The sequence below is a fragment of the Anser anser genome, assembly GCF_964211835.1.
Source record: "Anser anser genome assembly, chromosome: 2".
NCBI lineage: Eukaryota > Metazoa > Chordata > Aves > Anseriformes > Anatidae > Anser > Anser anser.
Window position 1 is genome coordinate 124,966,918 of NC_139721.1, and position 21,980 is coordinate 124,988,897.

At 35.9% G+C, this 21,980-nt stretch overlaps 1 protein-coding gene across 6 annotated transcripts in view; it reads left to right on the plus strand.

The window, feature by feature from the left end:
• TBC1D5 (TBC1 domain family member 5) overlaps window positions 1-21,980 on the plus strand; it is a 320,497-nt gene that overhangs the window by 223,542 nt on the left and 74,975 nt on the right. For all 6 annotated transcript variants that reach the window (XM_083824309.1, XM_083824307.1, XM_083824305.1 and 3 more), the window contains one exon: window positions 17,024-17,166. In XM_083824309.1, the coding sequence (XP_083680435.1) occupies window positions 17,024-17,166 (143 nt within the window). The remainder of the gene's footprint in view (window positions 1-17,023; window positions 17,167-21,980) is intronic.

Consider the following 21,980-nt stretch of genomic DNA (forward strand, 5'->3'; position numbering starts at 1 on the left):
AATTGACTTCTGCAGTAAAGGTATGTGCTGACCCCTCCTCAGTTGTTCACCCCAGTGATAAGTGAATTGATCCAATTTAAACTATTTGTAATAGTGTTCGTAAAAACAAACCATTTTTATGGTAGTAACAGGGAAACAAAGGAAATGCAAAATAAAGTTAATTCAATAAGAGGATTCAATAAAGAGTAAAAAACGCAGAAGTTAATACAATATGTTAATTGTCTGCATGCATCTGCTATGTTTTATGATGCATATTTTGATATACATTAATATTAAAATTATGCATATTTTCCTGAAAATCAGAACTAAAGGAGATGTGTATGCAGAATTTGGGATTTTACAATGTGATGAGAATTCGGCTTATGCATTTCCTGGGTTTTAGTGGTGTTTAAATTTCAGCTTTGAAGCATCATTCTTCTTTGCCTTGAGTGAACTAGAATGGAGCCGTTTGGTATGATAATGATACCATGTTAGTGTTATACGTATAGCTATACAATAGAAAAGGCATTAAACTCCACAGAGGTAGTGTCTTCTTCAGTTAAAGGCACTAGTTCGTTGATACTGTACTCTGAACCAGAGCTCTGCATAATTTGTAGTGCAGATTGAGGCTTATTTGAGTAGTGCCTGCTCAGTTAAAACATTTCCTCCAGCCTCAGTTCCTGGAAACACATTTCATGCTTGCAGTTACACCAGTCTCAGTTGCATCATCATCAATAAGTACAAAATTGCTAATAGCGATAGAACATATTGTTGTCATCCTTTCACTCCTGTTTTTAATCATCCGGGGTGCATAAGTTTATTAGCACCCAAGTCACCTATATCTTTGCCATTAAGAGTTTACTTACTATCTCAGTAAATCTGAGTTTCCCGTAATTAATAGTTTTGCATATATCTGTGCAATGGCACAACTGACAGCAATTGGTTCAATGCCTTTGAGTTTTAATATTCATTATCAACATTGAATTGAAGGGGATTTGTAGTCAAAAGGTTATACAAGGGGCATAACCTTAAAAACCTCAACAAAGGGAACTATTTTGCCCTGTATAAATTCCAGCTGGCTTAGAGAAGTCAATCAAATCACTTTAAAGATTTGGTTTGTCTCTTTCTGTAGCAAGATGTGTAGTTTTAAGGCAATGACAGTAAATTAGTAGTTCCAGTGATAGTTCAGCATTAGTAGAGCTCGTTTGGCTGCAACAATACAAATGTATTTTTAAATAAATTTAACATTGGACATTAAAACGATTCACCATTACTACTTCAGGAAGTTTTCTGAGACATTGGGGTAAAAATGCTTCTATACTACACGTGTGTTCATTAGGATTGCTGACCAAATGCAAACAATGCATACTTCAAGGTGTGTGTCTATATATATATATATATACACACATATATATATGTAAGGTGTATATTATTGCTTATATATTGAGTTAATTAGTAGTATCAGCTAATGAATCTGAAAAGTATTTGGTACTTGTGGAATAAAGTTTTTTTAGTAGAGGGTCAGTTGTGGTAAGGTGATTTTTGACTTCAGATTTTTGGGATAGAAATTATCTACAGATTTTGGAAGATAAGGTTGAAAGAAATTATAGTGTGCCATAAAACTGCCATCTCTTCATTGTGGTTTATTTATTTATTTATTTATCATTATTTCCAAACTGTTTTTTTTTTCTAAAATAGGGAAACATAATGACCAATCAGCGTCCAAATGGCCAATGGCTTTTTTACAAAAGTTCAATAAAATTTGCATTTCTGGGAGACAAATTCAAAATCAGAAGTTAGGACCTTTTGTTGCTTTCTAATACCAATAGGTTAATTGATAAATATTACTCTCACTCACCTTAGGTAGTGCTAAGAAAAGAATGTACTTTATACATAAAAATCTTAGCCAATGGATTTGATGTGCACAAAACCATCATTTTATACATCTTAGTATTCATGTAAAGGTTATTCATATTTTTATCACAATATTGAAATATTGCATTTTAATTGAAAGATTTATCTGACAAAGATTGTGATACATAGTGCTTGATGAAAAGTTATTTTACTTATCTTCCATAGAGAATGAAATGATATAGGACATTCGCCAATGACTGTGTCTCCTGATGCCTAAATTTTTGCCTCATCCTGCAGGTTGCATTTGCTTTCCAGAGATGGATGTGGTTTCACTTCTTTTATTCTCAGTACTTATCGTCCTCATGAAGTGCATTCCTAAAGCTGATGCTGCATTAGACAAGACATATTTGTTACTAAAGATTGAACAGAATCAAAAAAAAAAAAACAAACCTCGTTAAGAGTCCACCAATTCTCACAGAGACAAAGTGAAGTCTGAGATACGCATTTTCTGAAGATGATTTTCAGCAGATAATTAAGTGTGAAATTAGAATGCGATCAGTCCAATCGTTTTTGTGGTACAAGTTGTCTCCCTCGAGTATAGGTAAGATCTTAGGGTATAAACCTCTTCGAACATTTGGGTATGAATCTCAAACTTGGAGCTTCTAACACACACAAAATATAGTGCTGCAAGGATAGCTCACATCTGGAAAATTATTTTCAAATTCTCTAATCCAAGTTTAGAGAACACGTCCTGTGAGGAGCGGTTGACGGAAATGGGGTTATTTAGCCTAAAGAAAAGGTTTAGGGGAGACCTTATCACTCTCTACAGCTGCCTCAAAGGAGGTTGTAGCGGGGAGAGGGGGTCGGCCTCTTCTCCCAAGCAACAAACAATATGACAAGAGGAAGTAGCCTCAAGCTGTGGCAGGGGAGTTTTAGATTGGATAATGGGGAAAAAAATTATTCATTGAAAGGGTTGTGAAGCATTGGAACAGGCTGCCTAGGGAAGTGGTGGTGGAGTCACCATCCCTGGAGGTATTCAAAAGACGTGTAGATGGGATGCTTAGGGACGTGGTTTAGTGATAGACTTGGCAGTGCTAGTTTAACGGTTGGACTTGATGTTCTTAGAGGTCTTTTCCAACCTAAATGATTCTGTGATTCTCTCAGAGTTGTTGCTGAGTCAGCCTTCTTTGGACATCAAAAGCTCGCTAAACTCTTTAGGAACAAATCCCTTGGAGGCCAGGTGAGTTCTGAATGAAAGTAAAATCTTTAAATGATTGGTATCCTGAGCAATGACACTTTCCAAGCAGGCATGGAATTACCTATATAAGATTGTGGAATACCATCTGAGGCAGTAAGAAAGTTGATAATGATTATTGGCAAGTGCTTTCACAGCCTGGTTCAACTGACAGAGATAGATGCCACCCCCTCAAAGTATGCATTCTACCTGTCACAGACAACTAAATACTCAATGGAGTAATTTCCTTCAAATGAAACATCACTTACATCCCAAGCAACAAGGAGTAAGAATTCAGAAGAGAAGGCCTGGAGGAATTGTTGAGATTATCAAGAATCGGTGAGATCAGTTTTGAGAGTATATACCTCTCTGGTCCTGTAAACCAGTCAGTCTGGCGGGTGGTTTCCATCGCTAGGTACTGCGCTGCCTGGGATGATACATTGTTTTAGCAGACAAATGCATTTGGCTGCACTAGAACAGATGCAGCACCAGGCATGTTTCTGTCTTCTTACCCTTCAGCTACATTGTGGCATCATTGTGCTGGAGCATAGAAGAGTATGGTCAGAGAAATTAGCCATTAGATGCAGCTAGCCTCCAGCCCTTCCTTTTCATACCTTGACTTACGGATCATTTATCCTGCTTCTGATCACATCCCTCCCCTCTATCTCTGCTTCTCTAAAAGCTCAAGAGCAGCCTGCAGAAGAGTCGACCTGCATTCATGGAAATGCTTCCAATGAAGCAGGCGTTCACCTCTACCCAATCAGACTGACACTTTCCCCATCTGCATTTGCCAGTCGTAGAAAAAGCCAGAGGATTAGGATGTCAGGTCCATTTTCATGCTGCCAGAAACCAATCCTGAAATGTCCCTTGTGCACAAATGTTCAAATACAGTTTTGAGGAAACAGATCAAAGTATAAGGAAGACAATAGAATTCAAATTTGTTATTTTGAGAAGTCTATTATTTGAACTGTGCAAGTGTGCAACAGATTTTCTGCCAGACAGAGGGATTTTTAACGTCCCTTTTCTACCCCAAAATTGGTGAGAAGCACACAGAAAACTGAAACTTGAGTTCCTTTCTGGAGGAACACATCTATTTGGTAAAAAATAAAAAATAAAAAAAATAAAGAGTATTTTTCTGATTTCTGAAATTGAGCACCTGTCTGAGGTGGAGAAAACTGTAAAATTTGTCGCATCTTTCACTGTGGCTGGTTTTGGTCTATATATAAAAGTTAAACCAAAACAATGAATTAGCAGACAGAAGTAGTGTTGAGAAGATCAGGCCAAGTTTGCAATGCCAAGGATAATCAGAAACCTACATATGCACAGGAGAAGGTTCCTGACAATGCATAAACCTGTGTAAATAAGATAGAAATGAAGAAACAACCTCCACTGTCTTCTACTTCATTGACTGGAGTTTGGACACAAGAGTTGTTTAAAGCATGGCTTGCTGTAAGGCTTTTGATGTCCATATGGCCAGGACAAAATGTGGGTGTCAATGAATGTGTGCTCAACACTCAGGACAACCCAAACTCTCAAATCTCTGTTTGGGACAGAACTTATTCCTAACACAGAGATTTGGCAGAGAATGACTTAGGCCAGGAAGAAAGGACTGTGGTCTCATCTGATCTTCCCATATTGCAGGTGTGGATAAGATTTCACTTTGGATGTGGATGATATAATTTTAACTCCTAGTTTGATCCAAATATTGAGTAGCAGTACCAGCTTAAAATTCTCATTGTTCTTTTTTAACAGTAGCAGGTGAATTTCTAAAATAAAATGGTTCTTTTTAAAGTTCCGTGCTTTTAAAAAAACTTCTTACATGCATAACTCATAGTGTCATTTTACTGTCACTTCTACAAACTTGAGTTATTGCTTCCTCCTTTCACGTCCAACATACCGTCATCAGTTGTACATTGCATCTCTCTGCAGCAGATGCTAATTCTTTGGTGCTTCCTGCTGTTTTTTAATAAGGACTAACTTGTTGAATCCTAACTGTGGACAACTAGTTAAGTTTGGAATTGTCTTTGATTGCAAACATTTTGATTTTGAGTGACGTGTAGATGTAAGTACATTTGTGCTGATTTGCAGTGCTAGAGAAGTGGTGAGACTATTTTCAGGAGGAAAAAGCCTCCTGTTATTAATGAATTTTTAAACCTTTTCCTTGTGTGTTAGAGAGAAACTTAGAGCAATTATTCTGACCACAAAATGAAAAGAAAGAGCAATTAAAATAAGCACTATATACTGTGTGTTTTAAGAAGATGGCTCATAGTATTGTCAGTTTGCGTACCTGTCAGCTCTGCTGACCAGTGTGTCAGCAGTGCTGCCCCATGGTCCCTCTGCTTCTAGCTATACATTTCAAGCATACTGTAACATGTAACTCATAGGTGTATAAAATCATAATAGAATGTTTCATCATGTCTAAATAATGGTAGTTGCATGCTGTCTGAACGGTTAACCATCGCAAACATTCAATACAAGCCATTTGACACTAATTTTACTGGTCAAATCCTCCTCTGAAAGAAGCCTGCCTTGACAAGCCATTTACTAGGCACCTTTTGCGAAGCAAGCCTGGCTTGATGGGTCGTCGCATAAGCTACTTGACATTTGTCCCCAGTCAGACCGGATGCCACATGAAAAATTTACTCTGGCGAGGGGCTCCCAGGAATAAACAGTTCTCTAGTGCTGCTCACAGGGGACTCGGCAAGGTGAGCGGAACTTCAACTTGTCACGGATGCACTGTTCTGACAAACATAAGTAGATGCTAATGGCTAAATCGTGACAGAATAAAGTCCCACAACCATATGGCTAATTGCCACAACAATATCTTCAGTGTTATTAATCAAGTTTTCATAGTGTGCCATGATAATTGGAATAATTAGAAACAGCGTAGGCATTGCTTGCCTCTGCCACACATACTGCAGACAGGGACCTGGAACAACCACAATTGCACTTTGTGTGCTGCGTTGTTTAGTGCTTTCCTTTCCAGCAAATACTGTAGTTAATTAATGAATTAGCTGTTTGCTACCAGAGTGTTTTATTGCTAGCAGGGCTTCTGCAGGGGCACATAGGTAGCTAAATGAGACCACTAAGCCCCTTGTGCATCTCTTAAAAAACGCACTATTCCCACATGGCTGCAGCTACACAGCACAAAACTCCACCAGTCATAGGTACTTTGTTCCACAAAAATTGAATCCCTTATTCTTGTAACTAATATGTGGAATGACTTGTTTTAAGTATGTACAAAAAGGATACAAGAACTTCAAAGTGTGTGTTGGTTTTTTGTTGTTTTGTTTAGTTTTTAACAGTTTAAATGAAAGCAAAACTCTGGATATCACAATGATGCAATTAACTTACGAGGCAAAGAATTTCACAAGTGCAGTTATATATATACAAAAATAATGCTTGTTTTACTATTTTTTTCAAGTGGGAGACACTAAAACTCTGGTTTAGTTGTCTATGTCTTAATACATCAGTATTGCTGAATGTAAACAGTTGCACTACGTATAACTACCATCCTCTTTATTTGCCTTGATAATGGAATCAGGCTCCAAACTTATATTCTGCCTTTGAACTAAGGTCTTAAATAAAGTAGTGATTCTAATATTTTTATTTGTACTAAGCAGATAAATCAACATCTTGTGTGCTGCCTGTTGGAATAGCCTTTCTTGATTCTTACGTTCAGAGGTATGACAGCAGGGAGGAAATGCTTGTGTTTCCTTGGTGCATGCATCAACGTGTAGTTGACTGGTCACTAAAACTGGCAGATTGATGATGATGAATCCCTTCATTGGATGTATGAAGGCATTTAGCCAGACTAATAGATTGAAATGGACTGCTGCATGTATGGCCTCTGAACAGCCTCTTAATTTAGTTTTAGAGTGTACAATAGATGTAATATTGCATTCAGTGATGATATAAATCTTCTCTCCTCGTTCTAAAAAATAAATAAATTTCTTCTCTGTGGTGGAGAGCCACCAAGAGATTTTGAAATGTCGTATACTTAATTATAAAGAGGTTTGCAGAAATAAGTCCCAGTTCAGGTAGCAGGTAGGAATTCTCCATTTTAGGTTTATTGCTGTTTAATTTTGATTCTCAAAGGGAAAGCATCTCTGAAATATGTCATACACCGTGATGGGAAGAATTAACAGAGTGCAGGATTCTTCCTGCACTGAGGGATGCCTTGGAGGTGGTCTTACCCCTGTGGGTACCAACTCCAAACATGGAATTTCCAGTAGAGTTCCTTTATCTACGACATTGCGGTAAAGTTGGGTGCTCCAGTCATTCATGGAGGATACCCAAACAAAATTCTGGATGCACAGAATAAGTATTTATCTAGTGTTTTTTGCATTTGTTGCAGCTGTTTTGGTTTCGTAGCATCTACACATTTTCTTGCCAGTTCATTGGCAAGGAAATTATTTTTCTTTTATAATTTTACCTGGGTTCGTATTCAGTAGAATTAGCAGGACTTCACCAAATACTAAAATCAGGCTTTTACAAAAGGTATGCGTAGTAAGATTTTGCTGATATTAGTGAAGTCTTCATTACTGATATTTAAGTACGTTTTTTCTCTGGGCATGGCTGCCAATATATGAATAAGTTGTTTGTATTCTTCATATCAAAGTGTCACAATTTCAATTTCTCATGCTTGAAGCCTAACTGGAAGATTATCACTTTGTAAAGGCCATGTCCTTTGACTTCAGATATGTTTGACATATATTTATGCAGTTTTATGAGATAAAGTAGGCAATCTGATATATAATTTAATTAGCTTAAAGTTAGCATTTTACTTTATAATGCTTATTCTTTGATATATTATCATCCTTAATTTTACCATGAAAACCTTAAATTGTGTCTTCATTATCAACTCAGGTCTCTGTAACACCAAATCAGCATTAGAAAGAAAAAAAGACTCTTGTGGATTGATAAGCTGGTGGTAGTCTGAGCATGTTGCCTTGATGGCTTGAATACAGAATGTTTTCCAGTAGCAACTGCATTGCTGCATGTAGTCAGATACTTGAAGAATTAAAAGAAGTTCAACCTCCTGAAATTTTTAATGTAATTTTTATTTAGCACACCAGAAAAAAGTTAATTTATTGTAACAGCAATACAGGGTAACAGAAAGGTGGTTCAATTGTAGATTTCATATTTTTATGGACAAAGGAGGCATTTTAGTTAATGTTTGTGATAGGGAACTCTCCAAGGTAGAATATGAAAACAGAAACTTCATAATATTTGATCAAAACTTTCTTGTTTACTTTAAAATTCTTAAAAAATGCTCTATCTCCCTCTTATTTTAAAAAAGTTGTCTTTTATGTTAAGTCTTGCCCAGTAGATTCTACAGAGACAAGTAGTAATTCTATAGGAGATTTAACATTGTGGGACATTAAACATTGTAGGATTCCTTTTAAAGAGAGATTTTAAATCTCTTTTTTAAAGAGAGATATCTTTTAAAGCTACTACATACATCTTGAATCAATGGATAAAGCTATTAGCAAATTTATTTTATCATCTTAAGAACTGTGCTTTAATTACAACACTGAGAGTTGTTTTTTCTAATATAATTTCTCCACTTTAAAACCAAATTTAATCATTGCTGTTGAAAGATGGAAAAGTTGGGGGGTGGAGTTCCTAATTGCTAATAGCTGATATCAGTAGGAACTTCACTAATTTAGAAGTGCCTCTTTTGTTTCAATAGGTTTACTGCAGCAAATAGTGTTTAAAATCATTCACCTGTAATTAGTTTTGTTAAAAAAAAGAAAATGTTTTTGCTACTCTGCAGTGATTTTCAAAACAAAATGTACATGCGTCATCAGTATTTAGTGCTGGAGCTTTGAATTGCATAGAGGCAAGAGCAGTAAGAATTCAGCAGGCACACCTTCATGTCCCTGCATTTTTCTCTTCTGAGTGCAGATATTAGTCATTGCATTATGCTTTTAGGTAGGTAACAGAGATGTAGTCCCGGTATCCTTGCACTTAATGATTTGTCATTGACTTGAAAATGTGGTTGGGTTTTTTTCCAGTAGACTGTAACACTCCCCTCTGGTCTTTCTAGTTTATCACCGTAATAGTATCATACTAAACCTTGTTTTTGAAATCTGGATATTGCCTGAGCTGTTAAAATTTAGTTGTTTTGCAGAAACACAGCAGTATTCTTCAGTCTTTTTACAATGAGTAAAAGCACAGTTTAGTGCAGATAGTTTTTAAATGAATCATAGTATAATAACTGGATCCTTCATGTTGTTACCTCTGTATTTTGGCCGACATTTCAAAAATGGGTGAGTAACCTTGATCTTTGGTACTTGTTGTCAGTGTGAAAACAAATCTTGACAAGAAAAAAAGACGAGTGTCTAGCACTTCTTTTAAAAATTCAGTAATGGCTGAAACTTGTTCATTATTTTATTACAGTTATTCCTGTTGTAGATAGCTATCAGAGTACAGCAATTTTATCCACTCTCCACAGTAAAAACTGGTCAGTAAATTCTTATAGTCCAGTAACTGGATGTGATGTCTTTAGTATTTACTGCAAACACAGGTTATCATTGTCAATACAATGTTTGTAGTAGCTTTTAATTACTATGCCTTTATAAAGTGTTGTATATGTGAAATACTGAAATTATTTTACCTTGTGTTTAGGAGGAATGGAAAGGAACCTGAAGTGGGAATGTACTCCTCCCACTGCAGAGAGTTTTGTTAAATTAAATACTACCTTCAGTGCAAACCTCCCATCTTTCCCACTGAAAAAAGTGGGTAACTTGTTTCTGTTGTTTCTCTTCATATTCAAGTTCTTAGCTCTGTTTTTGAAGTTTTCAGTGTTACAGAAAAGCCAGTTGCAGGCTTCTTTATGATACTAATCAAATCACTTCAAATCAGTTGAACATGCTAATGAGAGAGGGTTTTTTTTTTTTTACTCTTTCCTATTCCACAGACTTTCAGTCCTGTAGTATCTAAAAAAAAAAAATAACCTCTGAAAATGTTAGAAGGATGAGGTGGAGTATCTGTAATCTAGTCTGTCCAGTACAGCAAGCTAAAACTGATGGAGACCAGAACTGTTAATGAAAACAGTCGTATTCTTAAAATGTATTACTGCATAATTACTGTTACAAATAAATTTAGATTCAGGCTTTTCCAGAAATGGACTATAGCAAATTTGATGTGGGAACCATCAGCAAAATGTAAAAATAAATCTACCTCTTTAAAAAGAATTTGAATGTGCAAAGAAACTAGAACTCTACTAGAGAAAAAAAAAAGTCAAAAGAAAGTTGTCTTATTTCATAAGGAAAAGGTGAACCAATTACATGTAATTTAAAAGCTTGTTTCAGTCAGTCATATTATTGGAGATTTAAACAAAGAGGATCAATGAAATAAATTGCATACCGAGGACAGTAACCCAAGATTATAAGGTCAATTAGTCTGAATTCCTGCGTTTAGAGGACTTGATCAAAAAATCTCTGATCCAATCTTTTTTGATCCAGAATCAAAGTCCAGAATTTTGGAATAACATCCAATCTGAGTTTAAAGATTCGAGTGTGGAAAATCACCAAGTCTCTAAGCAAGTTTCTCCAGTGGTCTACTTGTCATTGCAGGGTTTTTATATTTGTTTATGGGGTCACTGGGGAATAGCTGCTTATGGAGATCTTTCTGTGTATATTTTATGTGCTAGTATGAATTTGTGTATTACTTGTCTGACTCTGCTTGGGGAAAAAAATGAAAATAGCTGTAATTGTGTGTGAAACAGCTAATTTACAGAAAGACAACAGAAATCAATGTCACTGGCATAATTCTTGATGGAACTTTTTTATAGTATTACTTCTTTCCACTTATACTAAAAGATACCACTAAGTAAATATGGAGTAGAAATGTTCAGTAGAAGTTTAAAATCGGGAATAGCTTTTAGTGAGTGCAATCACTGGTATTCCTCTTTGTAAAAATGCTTTTAAAGAAAGTTCTTTATTACTGGGGCATGTACTACAGGAGGGTGAGATGACAGGAGAAATGTGCAGTTTGCAGTGGCTGCGTGAAGGAGCAAAATACATCATTCTGTCAGCACTGAGTGGATTCCCATAAACTCGCACGAAACAACCCCCAAAACAAATTCAGATCAAAATAGGACTGTCACCATTCAGAACAATACAGCAGGCTGGAGGAGAGCCATCAAGGAGGAAAACCACTGCAAGAACATGAAGGGAAATTACCATCCCTCTAGCAGGGGCACTTCCATCTCCGGTGAACATGCCCAAGGCACCCAGCAGTAGCTGCTGGCACCACCCCAGAAGGTGGCTGCAGGGTGGCAGCAGGGGTAGGGGACAGTGGCAGCAACAGGAGGTCTGACACCAAGGGCAGCACTGATGCCAAAACAGGTCGTATAAACTTAGTTAGGAACTGCAGCAGAAACCTACCCGAAGCAGGCTAATAGGCTCGATAATTTTATTGTAGCCTATTCCTAACAATTTTAAGCATTACTGCTGTGAGATGCAGTGGCACATTTTTCATTAAGCACATTCCTGTGAGTGAGTGTATTACAGTTGGTCTGACTTAAGGCAGCGGTAAGTGCTTTTGTCAACAAGGGTAAATTACGGCAAGGAGAGGGAGATAATTATTAGGATCTCCTTTTTTAAAAGGAAAACCTTCTCTAATAAGGAAATACATAGTGTCTTCCAGAAACTGATAGATTTTTTTTTCTTAAATGCGAGGCTGAGTAACCTCTGCTAGTAATATTAAAGAAACCAAATAGGAGTCTAAATAACCATTTGATGCTCATATCAAATAATTCATTTGTAAATATAAAGTTAAAGGTGTTTATTTTAAAGAGACAGGCTAATGTGTGTTTGATAAAGTAATTAATATAAATTTATTTCAGGATATGGAGAACAGCAGGAATTCTCAACAGGACAAATCAAAAATATTTTCCGTAGTGGAAAGAAGGCAATAAAGTGTACTATGTTCAGTATTCTTGTTCATCACTGAGGCTAAATTTGATTAGATTTATATTAACAAACAAATGTTTATTATCATTATTATTTATTTTTAAATATTCTGACAGAAAAAAAACTATGGTAGAGATTGAAACCCATATAATCCATATTGGAAATGTGTAGTTTCTTTTTTTTTTTTTTTTTCCAACACATTTAGACTGAACACATCAGAAGTTTCTGAAAGCCTGATGAGTTTCCAACACAACTTCTTATGCCGATGTTTTGGCTTTATTGGCATTTCACATGCTTCTTTCAGTTCTGACAAAATGCTGAATCTTAGTAGGGCTTTATTTATTTTAGAAATGCCATTCTGTTAATTGTTGCACTTAGCAATTCTGCTTTTTTTTCTTCTCTGGGCTCATTAAGAGTTTCTCGTGCATTGTGAGCAGTATTGCCCTTCTAACGAGACTCTTGCAGGAAGGATCCCCTTTAAAAAAAAAAAAAAGACATTACAGTTATACTTCAGGCATGTCTCCTTTGCTGTCTTGTTTCATCGTTTGAAGGTTTTATTAATCTCTTTAGGACATTCGGTACAAAATCCCTGAACTGTATGAAACCACAGGAGTCTTAATAAAAACAAGATTTATTAAGAAAGGAGGCAGAACACTGGAGCAATGGACTGTGTAACAGGTCTAATCTGAAATGTTGGTAAAGCTTGTCTTTGTTGGTCCCCTTCATGCCATTAAAAGAAAGTAAACTATCTTACATTCCTCAGAAGCTCATCCTGATTGAACTTGCCCATCTCCCCTCAGGCTGACATTGGCAACTAGGAAATCAGGGACGGTTTCCGTATCACGTCCTCTTCCGAGGGTGCTTTTGCTGTGCATTTACAGCTGTTTGCTCTTCCTTCTCATCCATACAAGCGTCACCCAACCCTGCTCCAGCCCCTGCGGTAGCCCTGCCTGCTGCAGACCTCTGAAAACATGGCACAGGCGTTGAGTCTTGTCCAAAGTATTACTTGCTGCTTGGCACTGAACTGCGTAATTCTTGATTTTCCATATATCTTAAATTCTTTCGAATGCATTATGTAAATGTTGCTCCTCATCCTTGTTCCATATCTTATTTTCATAAAAGCAGATCACAGCTAAAGTCTGCCTACCCTTTCTCCTAAATTATTGACCGTAACTTTACATAGTAAATTGCGCTGGATACAAATGTTTGCTTGAACATAATTCATGGCAGAGTTTTTATAAAGAGACAGAACCTAGATATAATTTTCTCAGTCAGTAAACTGTAAACTGATGTTAATGTTGGTATTTCTCAGCTTCTGAATGCTTAGTTTGGTAAGATGGTGTTCTTTTCAATGGTTAATCCATTTAAATGATTTTCATATTTAAAAAAGCAACAAAACTTGCACTGAAAATGAAGTGACATCCTGCAAAATCCTATTGACCCTCCTTTTCTCCAGAAGCCTTCCCCTAGTGTGTCTTGCAAGCATCAGAAACCAGAGGACCAGCATCCTCCTCTGGCACAACTGCTACATGCCGTCGGCCATGGGAGGTGGATTTGCCATTTCCTAAGCAGCTGGGGTGCAGGACAGTGAATTCTGTGCAGGGACAGCAGATGCACCGGTGGGTCAGTGGTGAGGGTTAGGAAGAGGGAGAACATGCTCTGTGGAAACCTGAGCTCTACTGAACTTAGGTCAACAAAGGAGTTTTCAAGTTTGGGCATTTTTTTTAATATACACAGCAAAGAGGAAATACTAGAGACATAATTACTTTGACTTTAGGTCTTCTTAATGGACTGTTTGGGGAAAAAATAAGTTAAGTATGGGCAGAATTTTTTTTAACCTTGTTCTATTGAAAAGTATCTGTGAAAAATAAAAAAAAAAAAAAAACCTTGAGCAGACACTTGGGGTGGACATTGTGCTGAAGACTGAATTTAGCAAAAGTATAAATGGCTGAAAATAGAAGATAACCAACTAAATATTTGTAACGGTAAAGCTGTCTACAGATTAAATAAATTAATCTTATCAGCGCTTGAAGAATTGTCAAATAAGCCTCAGTTAAAATGGTTGTGGTTGTAGTTAAAACTGGTGAGGCTGGATCATTGCCTTCTTTAATGGCTTTACTAGAGCACAGTTTTCTCCTACTTTCTCTGTATTGTAAGGTCATTAATGAATCATTAGCTATTGCTAGTAATTACTGATGTCTTGAGAATATTGGTTTAATTGAATGGGAATTATAAGTAAAAGATACAGTTACATATTCTACAGTGTAGGTGGTGGTACCTTTCTATATTATAGCTTTAAAGAATCTGTGCTTTTTGAGGAATTTAAGGATGCCTGGTAAATTATGAATTATTGTACTATTGCATGTTATTAAAGGTACACTATTGTGAGCTTCACAGTCTGCAGGTGTAATGGATGTAAGGCAAGGACAGAACAATAATTAAAGCACAGACAGCCATCCAAAAAAAAATGTTTATCATGTCCCATGCAATTATTAAGTGTGTCTGAAATTCTCTGCAAATATTTGTAAAAGCAATAAAACTGTGTTAGTTTGAAAGACAGCTTTCCAGTATGAACACTTATTTTGAGGAATTAGGAACCCTTTTTATGAATATAAAAGCTGATTGAAGTCCTGTCTTATGGCAGTATGGTTCACATAGGCAATGGGGTCCTTGGTTTATAGACTCTATGAGCTAAATGCTGCTAAAGAAAATAAGAGAACAGCTAGTATATATGCATTTACAGCAGTATGAGTTGCTTACTCCCTTTAGGACAGGAGAATTGAAATAATTAACAGTAATATTACAGTTGCAAAAGGAAGTCCAGTTGTTCTTCAGCAGCCTACATCTGTGAAACACGATACCTCTGGGGACTGAGATTTAATTTTCCCAGGAGAAAGTATAAAAGCAGGAGAAAAAAAGGAATGACTTCTGCTAGAGCAGAATAAACCTGCATCTACAAACGATTAACACTGCATAATGAAGTAGTAAAGAAGCAAAAGAGATTTCTAATAAAAGACTAATAACAAATCCCATTACACCATGGTGTATTTTTTCCCTTGAAGTGTATTAGACTTTTAGCAAGGCTTCTTTCTGCGTGAGATTTGGGTAGTTGCAGGCAAAGTCAGCTCAAATGCTTCAAGCTTAGCTGCAATTTCTTTCCTAACAGTTTGTATAACATGAAAGTTGAGGTTTTACAGGTGGGAGGGGTTGTTAATGCAAGTAATAGGCTTCACGCAGAGTTTGGGTAATGTTTGTGTCACCATAGGATAATGGTCTCCCGTAGGCAAGGCACTGTAGGGTAATGCGCTGCTGTACGGTAAAATCCCTTGGCTAGAACAGACGTGGTATTAAATGTACTAGATAAGTCCTGCTTTTTTGTTAGCAGTTCTTCTGACTTTTCTTCCTGAGGCCTGAAAATGAGCTCTCATAGGTTGGGGGGTTGATCGGAGTTTGAGTTTTATCATAGCTAATATTGCGACCTTTATAATTACTATGCTAAAATAAAAAGTTACAAGACTATAGAACAGAAATGTTTGGTGTAAGCAAAATAAGGATTAGATAAGACTGTATTTTGAAGTCGCATATTTTCACTTTTAAAAGGGAATGTGTCTTGCAGGGCGTAATATTCTGTACAGTGATCTCTAAATCTGTAGCATGGACATTTTTATGGGTTATACACACAGTTCCAATGTTGGGGGTACAAAAGTTTGAATGAACAAACCCTTGATTAACAAAACAGTCCCTTTCAATTTCGTTCATAAGGGAGAGTCGCTTTGTACAGACTGTTGCTGTCTTAAAAGCTTGTACTTGACTGACGTGTTGGAATTCATTTGCGCAGAAATGAACTTTTGTTACTGGAATCGAAAACAAAAAAAAAGCAGATGCCTTAAAGCAACGAGTTCTGGTACAAAAGTGGTTAAACGTGAATTCTTACAAGTGAAACTAATCTTGTTGAAATTTCTAGTTGCCTTTTTAGAAAATTTTGTGAGTTTTACAGAATGACTCAATTTGCTTTGCAGAAATTTGCAATCAATCTTTTCTTGCCACTGAATAAACAGATTCCACATGCGTAGCAATTTGCATATCCCAGCTAAAAATGTAATTCATTATTTTTAAGTCCATTTTGTAATAACTATTCCAGGACTAATGTTACTAACTATTCTGTAGCTTTTTCAAAGATAACTTTAGATAATTTCTGCTACCTGGAAAGGTACCAAGCTAATGGTTCTGGTTTGGAATAGGAAAGGGAAGTGCCTGTCTCAAGGTCGGTGTAAGAGCTGGAACTGGAAATAAGAAAGCTTGAGAAATTATTTTTTTCTACTGTATCTCAAGCTTCCAGTCTCAAGCAAATTTTGCATTTAATAAGATAGATTTTCACATTTTACTGGGTATGAAACAGCAGAGATATGAACAGGAATTAATGGTGTGGTCTACATGCAGATTATCACTAAATCTGGTAAAGATTTAAATTAGGTTTAATCAAAACAGCATCCATAGCATATTTTACATGGAGCTGGAAACACTGTTGTCAAAAACAGGGAGGAAGCCTCTTCAGAGCAAGTGTGACCCGATCCATTTTTACTGCTATTTGGCATCTGCCTTGAACTGGCTTTCACTTGAGTGGGCTTTTCAGGGCTCTGGTAAACCGCTGGCTTCACCCTGCTTGTCTGTTCCAGGCTATTCTTGCGTAACATCATCTCACTTTCATCTTCGATCAGTATCACATCAAATGCTCAAAAATATGGTGTATAGGATTGATATGTTCTTCCTTTTGAGGTTCACCCACATAACAGTATTAGTCAGTTAAGCTTTTGCAGTTGGTAATGTATTGCTTCCCTTAATGTAGACACACACAAATATTTCCAAAAACACAATTAGGTGAGTGATTCTCGTAGACCTTCATAATTTGCAAAATTTCCTGCTGAAATGCTTTGGATTGTAGTTGATCCTGTGATATGTATACTGGCTTTACAATATTTGTCGAAACAGATAAATACAGCATGTCTTTTCTGTTTTGTTTTGTTTTTTTCAGGCGATGGGTAAGGCTCCTCTTTGGACGTGAATTTCCACTCCAGGACCTTCTTGTTGTGTGGGATGCTCTATTTGCTGACAGTATCACCCTGAATTTAGTTGACTACATTTTTGTAGCCATGTTGTTATATATTAGAGATGCCTGTAAGTATCAACTATCTTACGATCTTTTAAGAAGAATGCAAACCTATTTTTCAAAGAAACAGAGGGCTTAAGAAATGCTAAATTGCATTGTGACTTTTTTAACAAACTGAAAATCCTTTCAAATGCTATGAGAGGAGCCATTTGTTATCGGGCACAGTCTGCTGTATTTATGAAACAAATTGTATCTTGGAGTTAAATCCACGTTTGTTTTCTGAGTAGTTCTGTGTTTTTATATGGAGTTGCAGATTTTCTATGCAGTCAGGGATTCAGGTATGTATAGAGCTCCACCTTCTGACAAAGCCGATGAATTGAGTAAATCCTCTGATAACTGGAAATACATTTTTTGCTCTTATGCTTTGAAAAATGAGAAAATGCACAAGACAGTGACTCAGATTTCCAAGTTATGTCGTGAAGGAAATGTACACGCAGAGATGAGTAGCAATTACAAAATACATTTATTCCATGCATAGAAAACTGATCACTTCATTTTATTTCAGTATACCTGAAATACGTGCAAAGATATTTGCACATATGGACTAGTGATGAGCAATAAATAAATGAAGTTAATACAAAAGAGAAAGTAAAAAAATGTTGCTAGTTTGTATAATTATGAATGGGAGGAAGAAAATATGTAATGATTAATTAAGAGGCATTTATTTCTGTCCTATCATATTTTGCAAAAAATTCCATATACGAGTTTGCCACAACAAAATATGTGTTTTTCAATAAGATGCATGTTTGACATTAAATATATGAATTCTTTAGGATGCTGTTGGGTGTTAATTATATACAATCTGTAAGTTTTAGCTTGTAACAAGGTCACATATTTGACACAATTTTGTATTCTAGGACACATAAAGTTTTCAACTTCTGTTGTTCTTATTTTAGGGCCCGATCTTGAAAATATAACACGGATGTACTTTACACATACTGTTGTTTCACTGCCTGCCATAGGACTTCATGTGGGTTTTTTTAGTTTGCTTTTTAATAAACATGCAGCATTTAGAGCTGCCTTACATTCCTCTCAAAGAGGTGGACATTTAATTCAGTGTAGAGGTTTCAAAATCAATGCTTGTTTAAGGATTATCCAATTCCAAGACGTTTTCTGTAATCTGAATCTGTTTTGTTTATGTGCAGTAAACTGAAATAATCTTAAAAATTTTTGTATAGATGCGTGGTGCAGATGCATATAAATTGTTTCTTAACATCAGCATTGTATTTTGTGCCATCATTTCCCTTTAAAAATGATAATTAAGAAATGTGTCTATAAGCACCCTCTCTTTTCTGGGAAAGGAAGGTTGCTTTGAGGTTGGTTGTTTGACTTTATGGTGCTCACACGTGAGAATCGGTATGAGGTAACTAAAATGTGAGCTAAAAATGTATTATGGGCATCTGTATGAAATAAATCTCCCTTTTTTTCTTTGAAATCCCCAGATTTAGTAAAATAAAGCAATAAATAGCTTTAAAGTGGAGTACATGTCCTCAAATAAGATGCAAAGTCATTTCACCAGGACAGCTAATACTTCATACACTCACTTTTTCTGAAATAAGTATATTTTTCTTCTGTAGTTGGACCTAATTAGTTACTCTAAGCTTAGTAGTACAGTGCAAAAAATACCCAATCATAAATATGATAACATTGAATATAGTGTAAACATCAAGCTCAGAAATCTTTACAGTTTTTGATTTGATAAAAGAAAGCTTTCCATATATACCTGTAATAGAAAGGTTTTCCTTTTTCCCTCCTATTTATATTGTTGTTAATATTTGAGCTTGAATAGATGTTGTAATATTTTAAAAACCATTTTCAAATAAGTTTCTAAAAACTGTTCTTTATTTGGTGAAAGGAAATGTTATTTAAAAAAAATGATGTTAATCATCCTTAAATAAAACATCTGGAAACTTTCAGTTTTAGAACTTTGAAACAATAGGAATAATAATAGAACTCCTAATATGTTATAAAAATATCAAACATAAGTACTGATAATAATATAATACTGAAAGCATTTGAGAGTTTAAAAATGATGCAGATTCTTTTATAACAACACATTTGGGGATGGGGAAGGAGTTGCTGTTTTGGGAACTGCTAGATCTTTTTCTGTTTTGTTACGTTCTCAAGGACATCATTTTAAGAAAGTAGCATTTCTACTATGTTTTTAATTTTATTTTTATTTTGAAATTCTTTGTTACTCAAACTATGTATTACTAAAGGAGAGGGTAACGTTTAGAATTTTAGATTACTGTGTATACACAAAAACATAGTTGAAATGACCTGATCATTTTAGAGACTGCAGATACATAATCATGTATACAGCCATTCTGTAAACTGCTCTGTTCAGTTTAACAACTGAATATGCAGAGCTTTATCCGTGCAGTGTTAATCCTCAGAAAGCAGGTGTAGGGCTGTGTACTGAAGTGTCTCTGAGTTTTAATAAATGATTTTCTGGAATTCTTTGGGGAAAAAAAAAACTGAAAAATATAACTTGTTTAAAAATCTGTCAAATCTGAAGCATGAATGTGTTACTTCTCTTTCACTAATATGAATGTATAAGCAGCTGTTGGTGAAATCAGAATGGAAGGGAGGGTTCAGTGCAAAAAAAAAAAAAAAGGTATTTATTTCATATATTTCCCATGAAGAAAGACAAAAATGAACATACCTGGAAGACCTGTCCGTGTTCTGCATAGTAAACTAATGATGTTACTACACCAGGATCTATTTTTGACTGATCAGTGTTTGAATAACTGTATTTTTACCATGTCCCTAGCTCCATGGACATTATTAGAGTATATTTTTCTTATCTAAAGGCACTCTGAATATTTTAAGAGAAATAAAGAAACCACAGCCTCTTCTTGGAGGAGTTGATTTGTTATTTTTGTTATCATGCAAGATGTTCATATAATCTATGTTTAATTCAATTTAGGGGTACTAAATAGAACATAGCAATGCGTAAAGCAGCAGGGGGAAGGAGTCCCACCATTCCTAGGTTAGGAAGTCATCTCTATACAGGGTTGGCCGCCTCAAACATGAAACTCAGAAGAAATGACAGGTGGCAGGAAATTAGGACTTGATTGAGGACAGGTACAGTTAGTTTTCATGTTTTCAACCTTTTTTACTACTGCTTGCGTCCAGGAATGGTTATTGGACCAACAGGGAAAAGTCTATCTCATCGAAAGCAGAGGAGTGAAAGCAATTTGTTGTTCCTCTGCATAATCTGTTGTTACTGCATAACAGGTATTTAAAGGCAGTACGATTGCTTTCCCTATCAGAGGAGTTTCTCTATTGCTTTCCCAAGAAATACTGATCCCATTCTTCTTTGGCGAAGTGATAACTTGTTATTCACGCTAAGAGCAGGATCCAGATGTGATTCTTGCCAAGCTGATAAGTGGAGGAGGAGCACAGACAGGCAAGCACCAAGCCTATTACAAGGCAGCTGGCCACAGTATTTCACCCTTGAACTTCAGTACCGTCCAACTCCTGCTGACACGAGAGAAATCAATACTGCAGTCTCCTTCCAGAAACTTCATCCTGGAATTGATTCTTAGAAATCCTTTTAATTCCAATCTGAATATTCAGAAAAGGAGAGTTTGTTTTGTTTTGCTGATATTTTCTGCATCATTTTTAAGAAAACTGCCATGCTATTGTATAGTAGCATAGATTTGGCCATGCATTTGGCCCTCTTGAAACAAAGAAAGATACCAAGAGGTGTTTCAGCAAATTAATCCCTTTAACCCAAGATTCTCCAGTAAATAGAGCACTAGCAGTGATGTTTTTTTCTATAACAATTTCTACATGAGAATAGGAGAGCTGAATGTATGGAGAAAAACATAAAGATTAAATAAATATAAAAGTTAGCAGACCTTCCTCATTTAAGTTTTGCTTTTGCTTTTGTTTTTGTTCAATTTATCAGTGATGGATTCACTTTTAAATATAAATTCTAGGGAGCAGAGGGGACACAAGTCATGGCCCAACAGTTTGATTATTGTTTTTTCAATTGTTCAATTGCTTCTCTATTATACATTTCAAAAAATTAATAATTAGAGTAAATGTCTCGTGGTTGAAAATACCAGTTTTTGTCAGAGCTCAAGTCTGCACCATTAAAATCAATTAGATTTTTTACTATTTACTTTTCTCTGTATCAGTGAGACAGCAAATAACTGTTCCAGGAGAAATAAAGAAAGAATGTTTTTAATCAATTTTCCATTGCAAAATAGAACACATACCGGCGTGTTCCAAAGAGAAATGTGTTAGTCTTAGTACTTATCATTTATAAAATTATGTAGAATTTACTGTCCATTTTCAGTATTTTTAGTTGCTTTGGTAAAAAGGTCTCATAATCGTAACTGCAGTGCAGTATCTTAAATTTGATTTACGCATGAGAATTGGCTTGGTTATGTAATACGCGGTGCTGGTATTATGCTTCTCAGAAAGATCTCTGACTGAGACCATTGTGTTGTGTTCATTATGCTAGCTCTGTGACTACAAGAAGAAAAAAACAGTTACCTGAATATGAACAAGAAAAACAAAGGATAGGAAAAGAACAGGCAGAACAGATAAAGAATGAGTAGGATAAGTGAGTGCTTTACAAATGAAAGCAGATGTATGAAATTACAAGCTGTCGGATCAGCAACGGAAATGAAGATGATAAAGTGGTTCCCTACACAGATTATAATTATTCATTTTGCCCAGTCCTGCATCTTTTCCCCATAATCCTCATGTTGAGGGAGGAAAGGTACAGGAGGATATGAGGCTTATTCACATGAAAGAATAAAAAGTAAAACATTTAAATCTCTCTGTCCACAGAACAACCATTTAT